Source organism: Elgaria multicarinata, chromosome 6, assembly GCF_023053635.1.
Source record: "Elgaria multicarinata webbii isolate HBS135686 ecotype San Diego chromosome 6, rElgMul1.1.pri, whole genome shotgun sequence".
NCBI lineage: Eukaryota > Metazoa > Chordata > Lepidosauria > Squamata > Anguidae > Elgaria > Elgaria multicarinata.
This window is the reverse complement of record NC_086176.1, coordinates 117,985,491-118,009,585: the sequence shown is the minus strand read 5'-3', so window position 1 is coordinate 118,009,585 and position 24,095 is coordinate 117,985,491. Positions and strand designations below refer to the sequence as shown.

Here is a 24,095-nt window from a genome sequence, read left to right as displayed (position 1 = left end):
TTTATATCTTATTACATATGTATTTTAGTGTAAACCAGTTAAGAGATTTTATTATATTGGTATACAAACTGGATAAATTAAAAAGAACCCATTTAAAAGGAGACTTAACTATTGCAGCAAGTTACATAGGGAAGACCTGCACCGTGCTACGTGGACAGCATGTTAACTGCTACTCCACGGAGCAACCCCTACTAAGCGAAGCAGTAGTAATTAACAAAAAAAGTGGCTAGAGGGCAAAGACGAGAAGTTAGCCATTGTTGTGGAAGCTTTACTGACTTGTTCAAAGCACTTCTAAGCTCCACAGGTGTCAGGTCCAAGGGAGAGCTCTTGGGAGGAGGAGGGGAGGAGGAGGAAGGTCCCGCAGTACATCTCACTCCCACAAAAGTCATGGGGCAAACTGGGGAATCCAAGTGCAGGGAAGCCTTGCTGCCATTCTTGACTCTCCTTCCTCATTGCACATCTCTCCAAACCGCTGGAAGCAACAGACACAGCCGGCTCTTCCATTACACAAAGTAAGGCGCCCGCATGAGGCGGCGTGCTGCAAGGAGTGGTGGATTGGGCTCGCCTCCTCCACTTTCCTGTCCTGGGCACAGTAACAGCATTTGAGGCTGTGGCACTGCTAACTACTCCTTGAGGAATCAGCAGCGCCTCAAGGAGCAGACCTGGCGAAGCAGCGTCTGCACCAGCTGGGGTCGGAGAAGTAATCTTTTCTCTTTCTTCTCTAAAGATATGCAAGTGGCAGGAAGGGAAGTCCTGGGGATCCCAAAGACCTATAAGCTTTCCTCTCCCCTTTCTCCTAGTGCTGGTCCATGGGGGGAGGCAGAAGCAACACAGACAAGCTTGTTATTTTCTTCTGCTCTTCCTGCAAACAGTGTAACAATGGCCTCTCTTGCTGCTTTTATTTGATTTTCTAATTCCTTGCCCCATCCCTGCAAGCAATTTGGAGAGGAAAAGATAGGACGGGTTCTTTCCCTTCTCCATTTGTCCCTTTCTCCTAGCAATCGGGATGCATCTTTCTTGTGCTGTGTACCTTTGTCTAAGATTAAACAATCCTGGAAGTTTTGTTCTGCCTATAATACAGGGTGGCAATTCGGCATTTATGCTAAAGAATCGCCTCCTCCCTATTGGCAGCCATGAAACTTGTGCAAACTTTGCAAAGAGGCTGAGGAAGGTTTCTCCTGTGCAGGAGCCAAAGTCCAAGCGTGCACTGAGAAATCACACAAAGCCAACTCGCATTGAGTTTAATGGGAGTAAGTGGATGTAGGATTGCAGTCTTCGAGTCAGAAAACAGCTGTTTGTGAGAAACAAGCCCAGGTGTGTTTTGGGGGGTGGGGAGTTTGCAGTATCAATGCAAAAGAGCTTAAAAACAGATAGGACAATAGATTTTAAATGATTTTATTTTTAAAAATGGAGATATAAATAAAATATTAGTATATGTAAGGTAAATATAAATACAATACAATAAAAATAATGTTCTAGCATTTAACATGTTTCTGTCAGTTATCCAGTGGCTTTGCACTCCCTAGGCAGGGCATGCAAGGTAGGAGCAGGTTTTATTAAGAACATAAGAAGCACCCTGATGCTGGATCAGGCCAAGGGTCCATCTAGTCCAGCATTCTGTTCACACAGTGGCCAGCCAGCCATCGGCCAGGGATGAACAAGCAGGACATGGTGCCACAGCACCCTCCCACCCATGTTCCCCAGCAACTGGTGCACACAGGCTTACTGCCTTGAATATTGGAGGTAGCACACAACCATCAGGGCTAGTAGCCATTGATAGCCTTTGCCTCCAGGAATTTATTTATTGAGGAACTGGTTAGAATACTGATCGTACACATTTCTTCATGTAAAAGATGTAGACATCTCTTTTTAATGAAAGTAGATAAATTCTGCTCCTTCCAAATGTCTAAAAGCCTTGAGTAGTAGTTGTTGTTATATTTATATCCTGCCTTTTTCCCAATACTGGGACTCAAGGCGGGTTACAAGATTAAAACATGTACAATTAAAACGTATTAGGTCCTCTTAAACCAGTCCTGTGTACACCAAGGGTAGGATGCAATAGGAACCTACCACTGGCGGAGAGTATTGTCCGTTCCCAGTGCGTGCGTAGCCCCTACCAGCACCAGTGGGGGCAATACGCCAAATGACAGGAAACAGAGGTTTCTGGAAGGACAGGTTATACTTTCCAGAAACTTGCATTTCTGGTCATTTGGATGCTTGTCCCTGGAAGCTCTGTGGTGGCAGCAGGGGTCGCGCATGCACTGGGAACCAGTGGTGCTTGCTGCCAGCAGTAGGTCCCTGTTGAATCCTACCCTAATCTTGGAGTAAGCCCTATTGAACGCAACGAAATTGTTATTTTTAAGTAAACACACACTGGAATGCAGCATTAATTCCTGAACGTTAACGTCTACAGTAAACAGAATTGCCAAATTCAACCTGTTCCTGCCTTTGTCAGATACAATTTTTGGTACATGAGTGGCTCCTTTGGGCAGCAGATTTAGGGTATCATGAAAAGAGAAATTAATATTATTGTATTTTTTACTCCCAGCCCAGGGAGAATTGTTTGTGGGGTATTTTATCTCAGATACCAAAGGAATTTAGCTACCCATGGACCTGGGGAAGGGGCACCAGCTGCTCTTCTGCCTCAGGCAGCAAAATTGTCTTGGCCCAGCCCTGGTAATGGATTAGGGGGAACACTCAGGGGGCCAGGGGAACACCTGGCCGCCAGAAGTCCGTCTCACCCACAGTTTACTCAGGAACAAGGGTGTGTTTCTTCAAGGAGGGAGATCTAGCTGAAGCAGACTCAGATGCAACTGATGAATCAGGATCAGCAAGTATATAATGTAATAAATAAATGTAATAAATAAATAAATAAAATATAAACACAACTTTTGCCCAGGCTTTTGCTGCGTTAACAGCTCACAGTTAAGCTTGCTCTGGACCACCATCAAATAGAGACCCACCACCGCCAGCACACTAGTCAATACGTTCAGATAAACGAATAAAATCAGAAATTCCTACTCAACACTGCAATCACTAAAAATCACTCTCCAATCCACTTTATGTATTGTTAACGTCCATCCCAGAACTCCCATATGTTGTTATGGGTATATAGTTGGCAAAATCGGAAGAAACCTTGCTTACAAGACAGAATTGTCATGGAAACCAATTAAGCATTTCGACTCTCTCAAATTACTGTTTTGCAGGTAAAGGAACTTGGACCAAAAAATGTACTGTTATGAACCCTGTCAATCTCAACCAATTGCCACCTTTCAGTAACACCCTGCCAGGGTCCCAGGTTATCAGTGTGCAAGTCGTGGTTTTTCTAAGCGCAACTTGCAGCTAGTAGCAGTGTGCATGCATCACATACCGCTCTCATGCACCAGATGCTGCTACTGCAGCGTGTACTAGTTGCCAAGGGAAACTCAGTGCAGAGGAAAGATGCATTAACAGAACAAGAAGCTGTTTTTAGTTTATGGAGTTCCAGGTCTTCAAACAAGGGGCTAAACCCCCGCCTTGAATATTTTCTAAGCATTAGAGAATTTGGTTTACCTGAAGTGTTAAAGTGATGCCGGATCTATTTGCAATATTAATTACCCAGAAATAAAGTCAGAGGCCATAATACATTAAGTAGTAGCTGTTTATGTTTGAGTGAGTTAACACTGAGGGTTGAGAAGAGACCTATGAGTCAATGACAATGAAGTGAGGTGGGGTAGCTGAAATGCTGCAGGATTGGTGCCCCTGTAAACATGGATTGCCACTGCAGAGAACAACTCCAGGATTATTATTATTATTATTATTTATCTATATAGCACCATCAATGTACATGGTGCTGTACAGATTACACAGTAAATAGCAGGACCCTGCCGCATAGGCTTACAATCTAATAAAGTTGTAGTAAACAATAAGGAGGGAAAGAGAATGCAAACAGGCACAGGGAAGTGTAAACAGGCACTGGGTAGGGTGAGGATAACCTCAATTACATAAAGACTGGTATAAAAAGCCAGATTAATATTCATTTGTACACTAGAAGCCTGCCATGTTCATACTTCTAGAATATGAAAAGTCTAATATACTCAATTTAAATCCTAACTTAGAATCAGAAATTTTAGAAACTACTGCTGTCTAAAATGGCAGAATTCAACAGGGATTACCGATCAACAGAAATCCAAGCAGAATTTAATCTGCACAATCCAGCATCAATTCCTCCTGTGTAAGCCTCGACAAAATCAACAGGACTAGTGACAGCACAAGTCCACTGATTTCTGTAGGCATCTGGCAAAGATTCCCCATGCCACTGGCATTTTATATCCTTGATTTTTATGGTTCGATATTCTTGATATTTAGGGTTTGATATTTTTGTAGAGTCAGAAGCGACTGAACGAATAAACAAAATTCTTATAGAAGAGTGCCTCAAACTGCCAAAAGTACATCGGCTTTGGCTGTACAGCATGCAGCCTTCTTTAAGAATGCACAGCAAAGACGCCAGAATGGCTTTTGTAAACACACACTAGATTAGATTGAGGGGGCTGTTATTTTGGTCTTGAATGTTAAGATTGCAAAAAGGCAAAGGAAGGCGTAAACACCACAGGCCCTGAAGACCATTCCATTGGCATTCATGATAGTGGCCAGGTCTGCACATTACCAAAACCGGCATTCACATGGTGGAAAAAACTACACCACACTGATGCAGCTCCTGATTCACACAAGTTAAGATTTGTTACATAATCTGGCAAAATGAGTATATTTAGAAGCAGGTGGGGTTCAGGAATGGGGGCTGCATTCCCTGATTAGTGGAACTGCAACACTTCTACCCAAAGTTGCCTACATAGAATCATAGAATAGCAGAGTTGGAAGGGGCCTACAAGGCCATCGAGTCCAACCCCCTGCTCAATGCAGGAATCCACCCTAAAGCATCCCTGACAGAGGGTTGTCCAGCTGCCTCTTGAAAGCCTCTAGTGCGGGAGAGGCCACAACCTCACCAGGCAACTGATTCCATTGTTGTACTGCTCTAACAGTCAGGATGTTTTTCCTGATGTCCAGCTGGAAACTGGCTTCCTTTAACTTGAGCTCGTTATTCCGTGTCCTGCACTCTGGGAGGATGGAGAAGAGATCCTGGCCCTCCTCTGTGTGACAACCTTTTAAGTTTTTGAAGAGTGCTCTCATGTCTCCCCTCAATCTTCTCTTCTCCAGGCTAAACATGCCCAGTTCTTTCAGTCTCTCTTCATAGGGCTTTGTTTCCAGATCCCTGATCATCCTTGTTGCCCTCCTCTGAACATGCTCCAGCTTGTCTGCATCCTTCTACATGTTCAGCTTTCGTTCCAAGTGGGAAGGTTTAAAAGCTTAACTAAAGCACTAAAAGAAGAAACACACAGGTCTGCTGGGACAGGGACAGGACCTGATCAGAGACACACACCTTCTGCCGTTAACTTTGTTTTGGGATAGTCTCTCAGAGTAGCTGCCATTTTCAGTGCACACAGCAAGCCCTACACAAGCTTGACGGGACTCCAGGAGCCCTTGTTTTCCTAATATGGAAAAGGCAGAGTCATCAGATGTTTGGGAAATGACCTCAGGGGTATTGCAGTACATTCTGCTCCACGTTTATGGAGAGACTGCCTGGCCTTTCAGAAGAGCCAGCCTGCTGCTGGATAAGGCATCTGCACTTTGTTTTCCCTTTTCCTAGAGAGACGTCCGAACTTCAGCGCAAGGCCTGGGCATTTTCAGGCATACATAACAGGGTCAAAAATCTGTTGGGAGCTCACTGCACTAGTAGAACCTTCATTCTAAAGACTGCCACAGTTACCATCCCATCTGATCAATTATGCTTTAAGAGCTGCAGCATGTGAAACAGCCTAATGTTTCAGCAATGAGAACAGAAGCACACCGCTGCGCATATAGGGCCACATCACATGTAACAAGTACATATTGTCAAAAGCATGAACAACGTTTTTTGGAAAAAAAAAACAAATCCCACAAAGGGCTTCATAATCTGCTTGTGAGCATACAACATTTGCTAGTGTTTGTCTGAATCCACTCTCGGACCCATTTGTCATTCTGCAGAGTGACAACTTCGTTAACGCATCCATGTGGCTACACTCATCTTGTGAGCAGGAGGCAGCTGCTCTTAGATTAAGATGCCAATATCCATGTCCTGAAGCTTTTAACAGACAGGTTGCCATGTGTTAACTGCAAGTGTTATTTGGAGGCACTCTTCCAATACCAAGGTAACACGATTCATACAGGGGAAATTTTTAAGTTCAGACACGAAAGAGCACCCAAGCATCAGTCTTTCCTGTTCAGTTAGCCGTGGTGCCTTACCACTCTTATCACTATGCACTAGCTTAAAGGCTACTCAGTACTGTGCTTACATCTTAAGCACATCCCACCTCTGGCATCTGCCAATGCAATGAGACATTTTAAATAGTGCAGCTTAACCGATGCTTTCCATCCACAATTCTGTCCCCAAGTACAACTAACTGAAACTCTTCTGCCTTTAAGTGTCACCAAATAGCCATGAATTCCCCCCCCCCCCCGCCCGAGGAGGAAACATTTGCAGCTGAATACTTAAGTTTTCATCGTGGATAGTTCTGCAATATAGCCTCTCTACAGTCAAGAGACCAATTCAGAGCTTTGCAACTGAGGTTAGTACTGAGCAGCAGGAGGGAAAACACATTTACTCTGCAGAGCTGAGTGTTAGCTCCTCACATTCTGCCTAAGCTAAGTACCTCAGAAGCCTGCACACATGTCACTCACAAGAAATACGGTTCAATAAGAGCCACAGCAACTATTTTGTAACTCATTCTCCCGGGTGAACAGAATGACCAGAATAAAAGCCTTCACAACTGTTCCTTGGACAGCTCTCACTGCAACACAGGAACTCGTGAGGGAAGACAACGGTCTCCTGATGCTATTCTTCCATAATGCAATATGATGGTACCTTCCCTAGCCCAACCTGCCCACAATTAAATGGTCTCCCTCCTTCCCATACCCTGCACCAAGTGGCAAGAAAAGGGGAAACTGGTGACATGGAGGAGACAATTCTGGTTTTGTCCTTAGAGTCAGAGGGCTGCAGCTAACCAGCACACTTCACTTTTGTTCTGTTAAAAGATGTGTCTAATTCTCAACAGACACCCAACGAGAAAACTGCAATTGGAGGATGCATATTGTTTCTTCCCACCCACCTTGCTACTCATGAATAGGAGATGTTCAGGAACATCTGCAAGTGTGAACACGAAACTGGGGCACATAGCATCCAGGTGCAGAAGCTACGTGTAAGGCACCTGTTTGCCCTGCCATTGCCGCGTGCCCATACACGGCCACTCAGATCTTAAAGGAAGAAGGAACTGATAGAACTCTGGCAAGGAGGCACTGATGGATGCATGAGGAAAAGATAGCATTGGATTTGGGTAGAAGACCTTGCTAAGTCATGGCCTCGGTTCCCATGCAGCAAAGGGATTAGCAGCAGATGATCTGCCCCAGTGAGCTGGGCCTCAGACGGTATAATGCTAACCCTTCCATTCTTGCAGCAGCAGAAGACTACAATTCCCAAGGGCCAGTGTAGCAGACCAAATTTCATTTCTCAATATCCACAACCTCTCAGATTTCATTCCCCAGATGCCCTTGTGTTGGCTCATGAAGTCTTGCTCCCATAAGCAGCCAGGGAACAAAAACAGGTTTTGGTAAGTGCCAATTAGGAGGCTAGGCTATCTTCTAACCCAGCTACTCCCAATGCAACATCATCTTGACCAGAAGCCTGACCCCTAACCACTCCTAAGGTCATATTAAAGTGGGGTGAGGGCAAAGACTGACCCCTAATTGGATTGCTGTTATTTACAAAACTGTAAGGCATTTTTATCTGAATGCTTGTTGCCTTTCTGCCTAGAGCTTTAAGACCCCTCAGGCAGAAGTGCTTAGGTTTATGCAGTAAATAGGTTTCAGAGTTCATGACTTGCATTACTTTTCTTGGCAGATTTGAGGAGAGGAACTGATTCTGCGAGACATATGCCACATATATGAAAGCAAATATGGATTGTGCCAAGGAGGCAACCTGTTTGCCTTTTGCTTCCCGTGGCCTGCGGAAAGGATTATGTGGGGCTGCAGTGTGCTCTGAGATGTACCTTAAAGTACTCTGCAGCCTCACATAATCTGGCTTCCAGGTCAATGGTGGAGGGACGACTGCCAGCAGAGCCACCCATCTTGCCCCAAACTCTTAAAAAAGCTAGTAGACTAAGTCTCCTCGACCAGTGCCAATGTCTGAGTAATCCTGTGATGATCCTGAAACCTTAGAATGTTTATTCCCAACAGAGGCCTTATCTACACCAAGCAGGATATGGCAGTATGAAAGCGATATATAAAAGGCAGGAGCCACACAACTGCTTTATAGGGGTATTGAAGTGCATGGACAACTGTTGGGGCCCATTGACGCATGCCATATACCACTTTCATACTGCAATATCCTGCTTGGCGTAGATGAAGCCAGAGTCTGTGATAGTCCATGCAAGGCCATTCATGTGACAATTCCTCAGCCAAAAGAGGGATCACCGGGGGTGTATGCTCTGTGGTAACATCCCTTTCCATTAAAGATTTCTTAATCCCTGGGTTCATAATGATTTGTCTTCCCAGCTCCAGAATTTAAGCAAAATTCGAAATAGCATATTTACAAGTTTTATACCCAATACCAAACCCAGAAAGATCCCCAAGAAACTGAAGCACTGCAAGGTTTAAAAAGGGCTATTTGGAGAAATCACTGATGCCTCCCCATTTCCTTCCACTGACGGCTTCTGCCCTCATCTGTTGGAATGGCTTTTAAAGGGAGATCCTGCAAGCTTTGAAGTGCTAGGCTACTGTGTATTTTTTTAAGCTGGGATTCTTGCATGAGAATGCAATTTCACATGGTTTACATAGTTCTGGCTGTGAATACAGCAGCAATACTTTCTCTGGTGCTTTGATTTTTTTTAATTATCATCAGGACTGCAGGGGTTGGTTTGGTAAAGCCGGCAGGCCTTATGGGAGGTGGACACGTGTCTAGAAACCATAATTTAAAAAAGTCTCACCCACATTAGAAGGGTCAACATGTCATGGCCACGTGCACCAGGCGTTTGTTCACCCCCATGAAGGAAGCTTTTCAGTGCATGAAAACAGTACCATGGCCAGAGCAGATGGTTAGCGAAGCCTTGCCAGAGAAGGCCCTTCATGGGATGAAAGTTGCTGGAACAGAGAAATTTGTTTGTTGCACTTCTGCAAAAGCTGGCTAATTTAGTGATAAGTCTAATCAAATTTCTCTCATGTCCCTTCTGCAAGGTGCTCAAGGGAGAGCAAAGAGCCTCAAATAGCTCCACTGTTACCCAACCTATCCCTACAGGTACTGTGACTCAACTGCTTTGACTTGAGTGAGATGCTGCCCCCTCCTACTTTAGCTACATGAACACATGTCCTCCCAAGATGGGAGAAGGTTAAAAAAAGGGGGGGGGGACAAACTACAGGCAAAGTCCATGGCCGGACAGATTTGTAACTGACCAACATGATTAAACTAAGAGCTTTGAAGGCAGAATACCGAGAGTACTGGTTGCCCCCACCCCTCATAGCTTGCAATTTCAGCTGCCTGTAATTCAGGTCTCTATAGCAGGGGTCCCCAACCCTGGGGCCACGGACCAGTACCGGTCCGTGGCCTGTTAGGAACCGGGCCGCGCAGGTGAGCTGCTTTCAAACTCCCACCCCAGCATACCTGGGCACGGGGCACCATCTCCGTGCCCAGACGAAGCGAAGCCAGGATGCTGGAGTGGGGGTGGGTGGCTTCGGAACAGCGTGCCCAGCCAGAAGTCGCTCTGGGAGAGCGACCTCCAGCTGCGCTGTTCTGAAGCTGCCCGCCCGCCCCAGTGTCCTGGCTTTGCTTCGGCTGGGTGCCCACCCAGCTGAAGCGAAGCCAGGATGCTGGAGTGGGGGGGGCTTCCCAAACCCATCCCCTCACCCCCCCCCAAAGGTCCGCGGAAAAATTGTCTTCCACGAAACCGGTCCCTGGTGCCAAAAAGGTTGGGGACCGCTGCTCTATAGGATCCAGAGTAATGCAAACTCCCCCATTGTTCACCAACATGACCAAAAAAGACCTAATTAACATTAGCACACTCGGCTTGTAGCATTTTAATTAAAATAGAATGCTAGCAGTACATGAAGGACAGCATAGATTAGAACCCCACTCCTCTAATATGTACTGTGGCTGGTATGAGGATTTAACACTGTCCCGGTCACTTTAGGTTTGCCTGCCATGGTGCTACTAAGATACCCAGCAATAAGTGTCCAAACAGGACCAGACCATCCACCAGCAGATGCCACATCAGGCCGAACACAATAAGTGCTTTTGAGGGGCAGGTGGGATTTAAACTGGCAAGGAAAAAAAGGTTGATTTAAATCACTAATTTAAAATCAGGTTTCCAAAATAGTTTCATATTTTTCCTGAACAATGGTGCAAACATGACCACTAAAACCATTTGATGCACAACTAGGACATTATTTACACTGTTTCATCCATACAAGCAGGCTTTGCCCCTCTTTCTCCCCCCCCCAATATTCTGCATGCTTTTCTTTTCTTTTTTTTATCTATAGAGGAATTTTTTTTTAATGTATTCCCATATAGGACCTTTCCAATGACTAGCACTAATCACAGACGGAGGTTAACAGCACAATCCTAGACATGTATTAAATATACATAATCAAGGGAGGAGTACGTTCCATTGAGTTCAATGGGGCTTACTCCCAGGCAATTGTTCTAGGATTGCATCCTAACTATGGGAATGCAGGCAGATGCACACTGAACAATTTTGTCTCCTTTCTTTCCAGCGCTGCTCTTTTCTGCTTTATTCTGTCTTAGCCCCAGCCTTGCCCTCACAAAAACTAAGCAGGAAACAAAAATGACATGTCCATGAGTGACAGGCTGAAGCAAAGTTTGATAGACACCAGGGAGATTAGAACAGTTTATTTTCATCAGGTGAAAATGAAATGCCTTTATTTGGGTAAAATGCTATATATTCATATTTAAGAAATGATCAGACTGTTTCTTGGTTTAACTCAATGTACCTAGACTCAGTTTAGAGAAATTAAAAAACAAATTAAAAAAACAAATTAAAAATAGAAATCTTAATATGGCACTTTTATTCTTTTATTCTATCTATTGTTTACCACTCCAAAATCTTCTGTATGTGAAGCATTACATAAATATTGTAAATAGTTTTATAAAATAAATTTATTTAAGTTAACATTAAACAATCTATACAGTAGCATGTTAGCTATACCAGTCTAACGAATTGTATACCTAATATGCTAATATCTACATTATTAAATGTTAACTTAAATTAATTTATTTACAATATTTATATAACGCCTTACATAAGGTGAGATTTTGTAGTGGCGAACAACATGGTAAGGGAATATGAGCGTTGTAGGCCATCTAGACAGCATTAGGTTGCATACCCTTAATTTAGTGCTTTCATGGTAATGCTTTTTTCCACAAGAAGACAATGCATTTTGGGTCTGCAATTAATGACCCAAAGAGAACTTTTATTTCTCTTGGTTCCACTTTGAACTTGAAATCATACAACTTACAGTGGAATTGTAGAAAATGGAACTACAATCCAGATAGGTAGCTGCAGCATGTCTCCTTAATTTTACATACAATGGATTTCACAGTAGTACCATAATGCATGAGGCAGATTTGAGCAGCCATTGCATACTTCTGACGAAAAAGGTATTAAACACCTGGCCAAGTAAAGCCATGGTTCCAGAAGGAATAGGCAAGTGCGTGGAAGGAGTTCCCCAAATGGGGACCAAAACCAGTGATGATGATTCTCTATACACCACTTGTATGACTCAAGATGGTATGAAATTGACTTTTTGCACTAACACAGAAAAAAGGTCTCAACTACACCAAAAGAGTAAACAATGTCTAAAGTAGCCTTACCACTAAAGTCACAAAAGTTACTATCGGTGAACACTTTATTATTCTGCCAGTTATTTGTAGTACTCCACCAGAACTAACTATTCCAGTAAAAAAAGAGCCTCCTGCTGAGAGATTACTCTGGTTAAGACAACTAGCTGTTTACAAGCTTGGTCTTACGGAAGACAGATATTAAGGAATAGCATGAGATGGGTCCTGAAGGCTATTAGGAACCACTGCAATGCATGGAACAATGACATATTATATCTCAGTAGAATAATACAACTGCTACCCTAACTTCTCAATGCCAGTAAGTTAGAGAGTTCATTTTTTCAAGCCTGCTATGGTTACTCCTTTAATGCTCCCGCTACAGATGTTTCATGACCAGGCTATTAAGTCTTGAAATATCTCATTGGGCAAAAATAAAGAGAGACAAGACTTGGGATGCACACAAAACAATTTAAACAGCTAATTTATATAAATCTGATCCAGGGCAGGCAAAGTAAAGCGACCTGCTTAAGCCAGCAACAGCAGGGGCACATACAAGACCAAGAGTGCCTTGTGTGGTTGTCCTAACCTCTAGCAGTGTTCTCAAAGTTACCACAGCAACTTCCAGCCCAATACTTTGTATGGGCACCAGACACTTGTCAAGTGTACTGCTACCACGTCAGTAGAAGCTGAAGTATGTATAAGAGGAACTGAAAGTAGGCACCACAAACTAAGCTTTGTTCCACTCCAAATCATGAACCCAAATCTCGGAAAGTGGCTCTTTGTCAGGAATCATGAAATTTATGTGTTAAAAATATTTTTAATTTATTATATTTATTTATTACATTTATATACTGCCCCGTAGCCGAACCTGCTCCTCCAGCAAAGAAAGGCTTCTGGAATGGGTTACATGCAATTGGTAAAATAAGACAGACCCTGCTCACAGGCTCGCAATCTAAAATGACAAGACACAAAAGGAAAAAGGGGCTGGAAAGGAAGAGGGGGGGGGAGAGAGCCTTTCGGTAGGGCTGGTGAAGCGACCCTGCATCACCTTTCATCTTCCTTTGTATGGAATGCCACTGGAATGGCTGCTGGAGATGACAGCTGAGGGAGGAGGAGCCAGCGTCTTCAACATAGCAATGATGTTATAGAGACCAGAGGACACTTATGCCATATGTATTTATTTATTTATTTATTTATTATATTTGTATACCGCCCAATAGCCAAAGAACAAATATCCAGGCTTCCAGTTGAAATTCATTCATAAAATAGAATAGGTACATGACCATATTTATGTCTTATGTAGTCTCAATTTACATGCATAACCAAGACATTTACAATTTTATTTTGTAGTTCTTAATGTCAGGTATTAATTAGGTCAGTGATCGATATAAAATGTTTCAGAGACAGAATCTTGCATTGTTGAATAATATTTAACTTATGAACCATGTGCATGCCTATTTTAGAGATGGTACTACAGCAGCTTTCCCTAGAAGTGTTGGACCACAACTCCTAGCCATGCTAGCTGTGGACAATGGTAACTGTAGTCCAACACATCCCAAAGGTGCCAGGTTGAGGAAAGTTGCAATATAGGATTTCATATTACACTGTGAACATAGACAAAATACACAAAAATAAGAATCATAGAACAGCAGATTTGGAAGGGGCCTACAAGGCCATCGAGTCCAACCCCCTGCTCAATAAGGAGTGTATATGTACAATTGCCATCTAATTCTATGATAGGGAGCACCAGAAACATTCTCACAATGTTGAGAATATTCATTTATAAGCAAGCAGTATAAAAGTTAACTCATTTTTTTTCTTCAAAACTGGAGAAGATGTGAGGGGGGTCCGTAGCAGGAATTGTTTAGGCATTATCACTGCATGCACATTTTTAACCCGAAGGATATGATTTGGTCAAAAATCCATGCATACAACTTTCGTGTGCTAGTCAGCTCATTTAAAGAGGCCCAAGTACAAACTGGGTGCAAAGCAGCAACACATGATGACATCAGGATACTTTCAGCCTTTGCTTGGTGTCTTTACCCCATATTATCAGCTACGTACTCCTTTAACCACTCCCTACTTTGACTTCAGTTATCTAGAGCTAGACTTCTTGCTCTTGGGAGTTCTTCCATAAGGGCCAGTTTATAAGATCAGAGGAATTAAGTGGGCAACTTTTTTCCTACTTTAACCACAGGTGGGGTATTCCTTCCAGGTGGAGGAAATCCCTTCTATGCAAAAAGGTTATGACGCCAGGAAGCGCTCAGCCTAAGTCTTCTCTCTAGGGAAGCTTCCAAACATGCAACTTTTCTCACCTATAGCTTGTAGTGGTAATTCAAGAAAAGCTTTACACCTGGCTCTGCCAACTGAATCAAGCAGTACTAACATACCAAACCCAGGAGCAAGAAACATCTAATTGATACAGCCCTGGCTGTACTTTCTTTGTAAACTTGAGAGAAAGTTTTAGAATAAGGCCAGCTTGTTCATCAGGCAGATGGGGTTTTTATAGAGGGCAGGGCTAAGAGATTTCTGCAACAGCAGCAGTACTCTGAGTGTTGTTCCTGCAACTCTTACTGGACCAGGAATGGGGAAATATTAGCCAACCCATGCCTGATCACAGGCTACAGGAAAGGTTACAGGAAAGGTTACCTGGCAGTTTGCCAGTAACAGTCTCCTGTGGCAACTAGGAATAGCTTCTAAGCAAGTGGCAGCTCCCTCCATTCCCTACTGATTCCTTTGCCAGAGACCATGCTTGGCTCTGTACCCATCAGAACTGGGACTTGCTGCTGCCTACTGCCTGCTGTCTTCCATAGCAGCTGCACAACACACACCCTGTTGCTGTAACGTTGTACTTTACACCAGCGAGTACGGAGTTCATGGATGTGGAGCCCACAACTCAGAAGAGCACATGTTTTGCATGCAGAAGATTCCAGATTTAATCATTATTTCCAGTGAAAAAGAGGATCGCAGGAAGTATCGGGGCTGGGAGAGATCTCTGTCCAAGGTCTTTTGAGAGCCGCTGCTGTGGAGTGAACAATAACGGACAAGAAGGACTAATGGCTTGACAAGGTGTCGAGTAGCTTCATATTCATGATCAAATCTGAATTGTTAAAAGCCTGGGGAGGGGCCAGGATAAAAGCAATTCAGCCAGTGTGGGCAAAGGCGAAAGCATTGTGGGCAAAGGAGAAAGCATTAAGTTTTATACCTGAGTTGGGGTAATGGAGCTGTGGAGCAAGGACAGTAAACTTTGGGGAAGAGAGCACGGGAGGTTCTAAATCCCACCTGGATCCCTTTCTTCCAAAGAAAGCCTGAGGGAGAGAAAGGCAAGGAGGGTTTGGCAATTTAATGGAACAGCCGCATAGCCAACCAAACAAATGGTGAGGCAGTAAATAGGGGCAGGATAACAAACAAAACCAAATGGGAACGACACCACAGATGTCAAGGCACTAAACAGATTAGAATTCCTCAAACCAGCTGGCAGGAGCCTTGTTCAGCGGCAAGAAGAGGCTTGGGAGCATGTTAAAAGACTGGTTTATTGTACCATGCGTAGGCCAAACTCAGATGAGCGTCTATTAGAGCCTTTTGGCAAGCTGATCTCCTGAACAAAGTCCCTTCAGCTTGCACTTCAGCTATTCTACAGTTCACTCATTACCACACTATTTCCCAAACCGTTTCAGAGCACATAGACATGTTACTTTAGAACACAGAGTACTTCCTAGATGCATAACAGGTTATGAAGCAAACATATTTGAACCCCAAGACAACTCCAAAGTAGTTTAAACTTTTTATTTGTTCATTTCCACATTTCGTAGAACAATCAATTCAGAAGCACCTATTAACCCTTAATTTCTACTTATGTCAAGAGCTCCCTGAAAGTATTCTGTTGGGAGACTCGAGCCTCATGCAATAATAATAATAATAATAATAATAATAATAATAATAATAATTTATTTATTACCCACCTCTCCCTTTGGATCGAGGCAGGGAACAACATTAGTACAGAATCAATACATCTTAAAAATTCTTGATTTTACATTGATCTGGATAGGCCTGCTGGAAAAGGCTAGTCTTTAAAGCTGCCTTAAAATCACACAGAGAGTTAATTTTACGAATCTCCTCCGGCAGGCCATTCCACAATCTGGGGGCGACAGAATACCACTCGGACATTTTACCAATTTTCTCATTAAGTGGGTGGGAAATATTTCTAGGGATATAATTATTTATCGCGCATGAGAGAGAGAGAGAGAAAGAGCCTTGCTGAGAAAATATTAGCATGGCTTCTACCAAAGAGAAGCCTTGCCTCACCAACCTTGTAATATTAGAGGTGATCCAGTGGGCCTGTTCAGACAACATGCTAAGCCATGGTTAGGCCGCTAACCCTTTTGCAGAAAATGGTTAGTGTGTTTAAACCATGGTTATGTAGCTACCATAGAAATGGTTCACACGACACGCTAAGCCATAATGTTTAGCTCAAAATGTTTAATCACCGTGGCTTAGCGTGTCGTCTGAACAGGGTCATTGACTTTACTCCGATGTAATGCTATGTTTTATGTGTGTATGTTCTGTGTTTAGAGTTTTAAATTTTGTACACTTGTTTTTACTTCAATTTTAGAATTTCTGTAAACCGCCCAGAAAGCCCTGGCTATGGGAGCGGTATATAAGTTTAATTAATAATAATAACAACAACAACAACAACAACAACAACAATAGCAATAATAATAATAATAATACGCCATGCTTAAGCTTTAGGAGAACAAGCCTAGCTTTATCCTGCATTCGTGCACTCACCTCTCTCCTTCCAGCTCAGCCACAGAGGAAGAGTTTGGAAGATTCTGCTTCCATTTTAGATTAACTGCAGTGTAGCATGTCATCTAAACCTAAACTGTCATTATTCTTAATTATACCTGGTTAACACTAACCATGGTTAAGGTTAAACGCAGCTCTTATGCTGTACAAACTTGACAAATTGTAGTTACACAAAAAGTGGAAGCAAATGCTTTCCAACTCTTCTGAAGTCACGCCAGAAGAGGGGAAGTGAAGGGGAAGCACACAAAACCAGGTAGAGGCCAAATTCATTCCCACCACTATAAACCATGGTTTAGCATTGTATTCAAGTGCAGATAGTATATATTTTGACTTATGAAAAGCTTCTGAAAAATTCCCTGTAGTGGAAGCACCCTAACAGTTCTGAGGCGCATGACATACACAAAAGGAACTCGGCTGGAAGAATTGACAAGTTTCTCCCATAATGCTAGATATCTGGGCCATTTAGACTCAAGAAAGAAAAAAGGAAGGAAGTATTTCGCAGGATGCATAATTAACATTCAGAATAGATCAACAGTTGTGATGGTCACTAACTTAGATGCCTTTTAAAGTAAGAATTAGATAGAGCCATTCTCCATGAAGTATCTAGCTATTAGCACTGATAAGAAAAAAGGAACCTCATTCTACTGAGTCAGTTATCTCTTTGAATATCAGATACTACGGAAAAATGCAAAGAAGGTCAAGCCTTGTTTGAAAGCCTTCCAGAACAATTCAGCAGCCCGCTGCTGAGAAGCGCTCAGTTAAGTGGACCTTGGTTTGGAACCAGCAGGACAGTGATATTCTTGGGTAACACATACTTTAGGCTAAGGGACTTGCAAATTATTCTCGCCTTAAAATACAAAATCTTGCCCATACAACCAAATCTCTTGCCCTCTATACACATGTCAAGTTTCCTATTCAGAATACAAGCACCGTAATACTGCCTTGATAAAAAAAAACTAATCCTCATTTTTACACTGCCTTCCTCCAAAGAGTTCCTGATGGCATACATGAACACTTGCCCCCTGCTTTTTGTCCCCCCGCCCATCCTTACCACCACCACCACATGATACAAATATTTGCCCTCCATCCCTCCAGGATTCCTACCCCTGCAGCTGTCAGGTAATATACTTCCGTTATCATTCTGTCTCTCATAGAGAAGAGAAATGTGAGCAGATTACCATTAGTGGAATGACTTCTTGGAAATATATCAGCTATGTTGTTTCGGGAAAGGTCATGATTACAAATGTTTGCACATGTCTACTGTCTAACAGTACCTAGGCCCACCCCCTTCTTTCCAAATGAGTCTTCCTTGGTAACAATGGTTGTCAGTCCACTTGCCCCACCAATTTTTGCCTGCTACTGCTTGAATGTGTCTATGACTAAATTTGAAAAGAATAGTTTGTCAATAACCAGTTATCCAAAGCATTTAACAGAACTGTACTGAAGAGACACATATGCCAATTTAGAAGGCCCCCAATTAACCAATTTCTACAGACTTCCACGATCAATTTATACATAGCCAATATTATGCAACCATATTATACAAATATGCCACTGATATTCAGAAGAGCATGGCTCATGTTTTATTGAAACTGAAATTAAAGACAAACCAGTTTTTAGATGCAATTGTGGTTAACGTAAGACAGAAGAGGTCTTCGCCTAAATCAGGAAAGAGTGTATAGCTAGACACGTACACAGCTGGGGAGTGAGAAGACTTCATTCCTGGTTCTTTACATGGCACTGATATAACTAAGGTTTCAGCCCTAAGCACACTTAATTAGGATTAAATTCTAAAGGACTCAGAAAGACTTGCTTTTGAACAGAATTGCTTAGGCTCACCATGCATGCAAATTGCCACCAGCCACATAAGGGAAAACTTGGTTTCATAGAATAAGTTGACAAATGTTTCAGTAGTCACTTGACAAAGAGTCACACATCTGCTTCAAAGGTATCCCACAGAGGCCATTCATATTTTGCATGTAATGGTATCCAACATGCAGGGATAGTAACTGATTAGTTTTTACTCAATAGAGTAACACTAGTGGGTGCCATTACTCTGATTTCCAGAGGGGAGCCTTGTTAGTCTACTGCAGCAGCAGCAACAACAGAGGGTCTTGTGAAACCTTAAGATTTACGAATGTATAGCCCACTTCATCAGATGCTCCATTATCCTGATGTTACTGGCTTGTGTACTTGGGGTCCTGCAGAACTAATCATGTCAGGGATTTAACAACTTTGCTGCCCAGAGGTATCCCAGCCAAACAGAAATCAGTATGGGCTGGGTAAAATAAAGACCTTCCCATATAACAAAGCTACCAGCCAGAACTCCGTGTTTGTTACCAGAGTGTGCAAAGCACATTTTTAGCAGCTCATTCACATTCATTTTAACTGCAGATGCTGCATCCACCATGCTCCCTACCCAGTTGAATACAAGACAAGGTAGATTTAGGTTGCTCACAGATTTTGGAATATTTGGTTTAATAGTCAAAAGCACCCCTCATGATGTCTGAGGAAACAAATCTACTTTTTGACTGAAGTTCTAATGGAAATTGCCTTGAACACAGATGTTACAACTACACGCATGACAATAGACAAGCACTCAATGAGATCTTTCCTTCAAAATGAACTGATTAACCCATGCAGTCACCTGTTTTCCCTAAAAAAGTATGAAATGTAAAGCCCCCCATAAAGATAAACTCGAGGGGGAGAAGCATGCATACATGGATTATGGCAAAGTTCATAAAATAGCTCAACTGGACCCAAGCGCATTGTCACTCTGAGCAGAGAGTATACTGCTCAATATGACCAAAATGCTGGAAGGCAACATGGCCATGGGAATGAATACTTGTGCTTGCTCAACCTCACACGATGTCACTTCCATCAACTATGAGAAAAGCCAGCACTGAAGCAAGACGAAATCCCCTTAACACCAGCCACCCCCACACAACAGGCACCCTGGTTTTGAAAAGCCTCCCCTAAGCTTTTTCTGGTCACAGGTAGGAAAGCTACCATTCTATAGTTGAGGAAGACAGGAACTAGACAAGCTGTTTTGCCGCTCTACCTGAAGCCGATTTAAAAACGCCATGTATTTTATAAGAAATGGGTTACGGAAAAATAAGGAGAGAGCGAGCAAAGGGCAAGAGGTCTTAAATTAAGAGTTTTGCTTGAAATGTTGAACCGCATGAGGGGTCAAGACTTGAGCATATGCTGTGCTTCCAGTTCACAAGCAACAGATGGCACATAAATGGGTCTGCCATACTCACGTGCTAAAGTTTTAACATAAACAACCTATGGGGGAAGAGAAGGCCACCACCCTACCTCTGTAAGGCATCTGCCCTGACACATAAATACTTCCAATTTTGACAAGCCTTGGGAATAGACTGTCAAAGGTGGGAGGAATACCAACAGCACTTTCATATTACCCTATTTCTTCGATTCTAAGACACACTTTTTTCCTGTATAAACATCTCTAAAAATGGGATGCGTCTTAGAGCCGCGGGTGTGTCTTAGGTTTTTCCCCCCCATTGGTGGTAGTGAAATTAGTGTGTGTCTTACAATCGATGGCGTCTTACAATCGAAGAAATACAGTAGTATGTATGTTTGGGGAGGAAGGGGATGAAAGAAAGGAGGAAACACAGCTTTTAATGTATGGGGCAGAGGGTTAAGACAATAGAAAAGTTGAAGTGGCCCTAAAGGATGTGCAGGTGAAAGAAGAGAGTTGCACTAACATGACTGATGGGCAAGACTGTCTGTTTGTCCAACCCCTTTTGACGTGAACCCCTTGAGACAAGGGCTGAGTTCGGATGACACACTAATCAACGGTTGTTTCCCATTCTGTTCCTATTACACACACACACACGCAGTTGATTAGGGTGTCGTTCGAACTCAGCCTGTGTTTTAGATATGGGTGGGAAAAGATTTGATGTGCTATCCAACTCAACCAATCTCAACAAGTCAAAGAGAACTGCAGCACTTCCAGGACAGCAGCAGGAGGGAGGTAGAACTCAAGATGTTTGGAAAACACTGAGGCACAAGGAGGCAGGGCCGGTGCTACCATAGAGGCCACTCAGTTGGCCGCCTAGAGCGCCAAGCTAAGAGGGGCGCCGGGTGCTGCGCAGCACTCACACGCGTTGTTGGCTGTGAGCCGGCCCAAGGATTCAGCTGGGCCTGGGCAGGAGACATGCCGCCCCACGCTCGCCCAGCCGAAGCGAAGCCAGGGACGCTGGGTGGGGGGGCGGCTCCACGTTCGGACTTCCACCCGGAAGCTGCCCTCCCAGAGCTGGGAGGCTGCTGCCAGAAGAAGAAGAAAAAGCACGTGGCGAGCTCGACCTTGGCTCCAGCCAGCCTCTGCCTTACTCCTGAGAAAGGGCACCGGGTCGCCTCGCCTCTCTCCTCTAACAGGCCACGATGTCCAGGCAGGCGGACAAGCGGGACTCCCTCTCCCTTCCCCCAGGAAAGCGAGGGACTTGTGGACTCCTCGCAAGGCAAACTCTCGCAAGGCTTCCCGATCTTGCACGCGTGGATCAACGGGACTTGCATCCGAGAAAGCGTTGCACCGGGAGGCACCAGTGTGGCCCAATCTGCCTATGCCTCCTTACTCGGAAACCTTATTCCCCAGAGTAAACGTGCCGGGGGGGGGGGGAATCGGGACGCCAGGCTGCATAGTGCGTTGTGTTCGCATGGAAGTAAGTCCTGGTGAATTCCAGACGGCTCGGTCCCAAATCGAAGCGAGCCAGTCCCAGCTCTCCACTCGGTGCACACGTTTGGACTTCCACGCAATTTGGGGTGTGTGTGCAAGTAGCTCGCCTTGCCTAGGGCACGAAATAGTCTGGCACCGGCCCTGCAAGGAGGGAGATCCCAAGAGATTCCCCCAGACACAATGATGGCAGGAGAGCAAAAAGCACAACTCAACGATGTTTGGGATGGGGCCCTTTTGAAAACCATAATGAAAGGAAAGGGGCACAAAAGTGTGGGGAATCAGGTCTGTAGTGCTGACCAAAGGACCATTCATGTGGACACTGACACTCAGAGGACGAAGGAGAGAGGAAGAACGGGAGGGGGGCAAGTCCTGACAGACGAAGTTCTCTATGGCTTACATAACAGCTCACCATGAGACAAAGTCTAGTTGATGAAGCCTCAAGAATAAAAAAACATGTCAGGGAATCTCATTCCCGGCTCCTACTGACCCACCTCTGAGCACCTTTTAATGTGTAGGAGACAAGCAGCAATTACCCCCCAGATGAAGGCCGCCTTCCCCAAACTGGTCCTCCTCCAGATGTGCAGGGCTACAACTCCCAGAATCCCCTGCAGATTCTGACAGTTGGGAGCCTGACACATCTGGAGAGGACCAATTTGGGGGAAGGCCATCTCAGGGGGGTTGGGGGAGAAAGCCATGGGGCAATGGGCGACCCATGGAGGTGACCCATGGAGGCTTCCTTGGCCCCCTGCACCCTATTTGGGGGGTGGGAGGGAGGAGCAATGATGATAGTGCTGCATTCAAGTTCAGGATTGGGGCCCTGAGCGTGGGTGTCTCCTCTCTCCTCAGAAGCAGGTAAGGGGGGGCTTGCTGTGCCCCCCCCCCAGAGCTCACTTTGAAGTAGCCGCCCTTGTAGTGCGTGGAGGAGACAAGCAGCAATTACCCCCCAGATTAAGGCAGCCTTCCCCAAACTGGTCCCCCTCCAGATGTGCCAGGCTACAACTCCCAGAGTGCCCTGCAGATTCTGACAGTTGGGAGCCTGACACATCTGGAGGGGACCAGCTTGGGGGAAGGACATCTTGGGGGGGGGGGTGGAGGAGAAAGCCATGGGGCAATGGGCGAACTATGGAGGCTTCCTTGCCCCCTATTTGGGGGGTGGGAGGGAGGAGCGATGATAGTGCTGCGTTCAAGTTCAGGACTGGGGCCCCGAGTGTGGGTGGGAGTCTCCTCTCTCCTCAGGAGCAGGTAAGAAGAGGGGGGCTCGCTAGCTGTGCGTCAGGGCTGTGCCCCCCACCCCCCACCCACCCCCGGAGCTCACCTTGAAGTAGCCGCCCTCGTAGAGCGTGTTGGGCGGCCCGAAGATCGCCACCTCCCAGTTGTAGAGGTCGGACTCGTCCACCAGGGTGATGCGGAAGCCTTCGACGGGCTCCTCCTGCAGCCCCTTCAGCTCCAACATCAGCGCTTTCTGCGAGCTGCTCACCTGCTGCTGGGCCATGGCGGCGGCGGCGGCGGCGGAGGGCGAGGGCGGGCCCGGGCGAGCCGCGAAGGGACCGTCAGGACAGGCCGGGGCGGGCGGCCCCCAGCAGCCCCGCGCCGCCGCCGCCGCCGCGGCCCGCCAGCCCCAGGCCCGCCCCCGGGATCGGGACCCCCGCCTCAGCCGCCGCCGCCGCCGCCCGGGACCCCCTCAGCGGCTCCTGGCGGCCCTTGCCCGGCTCCTCCGTGCGGGGCCTGAGGCGGCGCTCCTACCAGGCCTGGGCCCGGAGGCCTCTGAGGGCGCGGGGGGTATCCGCCGCCTCCTCCGCCGCTCCTCCTCGTCCTCCTCCGCCGCCCGCCTCACTCTGAGGGGAAGGAAGGGGGGAGTCGCTGGGCCCGGCTCGGCCGCTGCCTCAGGCCTGCCTGCCTCCCTACGCACACACGCGCGCGCACACGCACGCACGGCCAGCAGCAGCAGCAGCGCCGCCGTTTCCTTTTGTGACGGCGCCGCCGCTCGGCCCGTGACCTCAGCGCGCAAGTGCCACGGCAGGCAAGCTCCGCCTCCCCGGCCCGCCCGCGAAGCCACGCCCCCTCCCTTTGGGAGCCTTCAGACTCTCCTCAGGGAGCCAACACACAAATAAGGCCTTGGCAACACCCTCGGCCCCGCCTCTTCAGCCGCTTATTGGCCCAGATTTAACCGCCCCTCGCCTCCCACGGGGTTCTCCTATTGGGCACGTCGACACGCCCGTTTCCCTTCATTCCCTCTCCCCATTGGCCGCGCCGAAACTGACAGGCTCCGCCCACCTCCTTTGATTACTAGCTCATATAAAAACACACGTCTCCATCCCCGCCTCCACTCATCTTCTATTGGACAATATTTACAAAGAGGTCCCGCCCCTCCTATCCCAGATACGTTCTCCTCTTGGCCAGGCACTAAACACACGTTGGAAAGTGGACACGCCTATGGGGCGGCACCATTCTCCTATTGGCTGCTCGCGGCGAAGTGATTTCAGCACTTTTCTCTGATTTGCTGGTGTTGGTGTCCATTCCCAGATCAGGAGCCAATCTCCTTCTTTGAGCCATCCTCTCTTAAAGGGGCGGATCAATCAAACCCGCCCCACCAATAATAAACTCCTTCAGAGTTTCGCAGCACAGGCATAAGAAAGTCAGGTCTCTGCCCCGAGGAATTTACAGTAAACTTAC

At 45.6% G+C, this 24,095-nt stretch overlaps 1 protein-coding gene across 1 annotated transcript in view; it reads right to left on the bottom strand.

The window, feature by feature from the left end:
* UBE2R2 (ubiquitin conjugating enzyme E2 R2) overlaps positions 1 to 22,948 on the bottom strand; it is a 79,821-nt gene extending 56,873 nt beyond the window's left edge. The window contains exon 1 of the mRNA XM_063128334.1: positions 22,738 to 22,948. Coding sequence (XP_062984404.1) covers positions 22,738 to 22,914 — 177 coding nt within the window. The 5' untranslated portion in view covers positions 22,915 to 22,948. The remainder of the gene's footprint in view (positions 1 to 22,737) is intronic.
* Between the last annotated feature and the right edge of the window lie 1,147 nt (positions 22,949 to 24,095).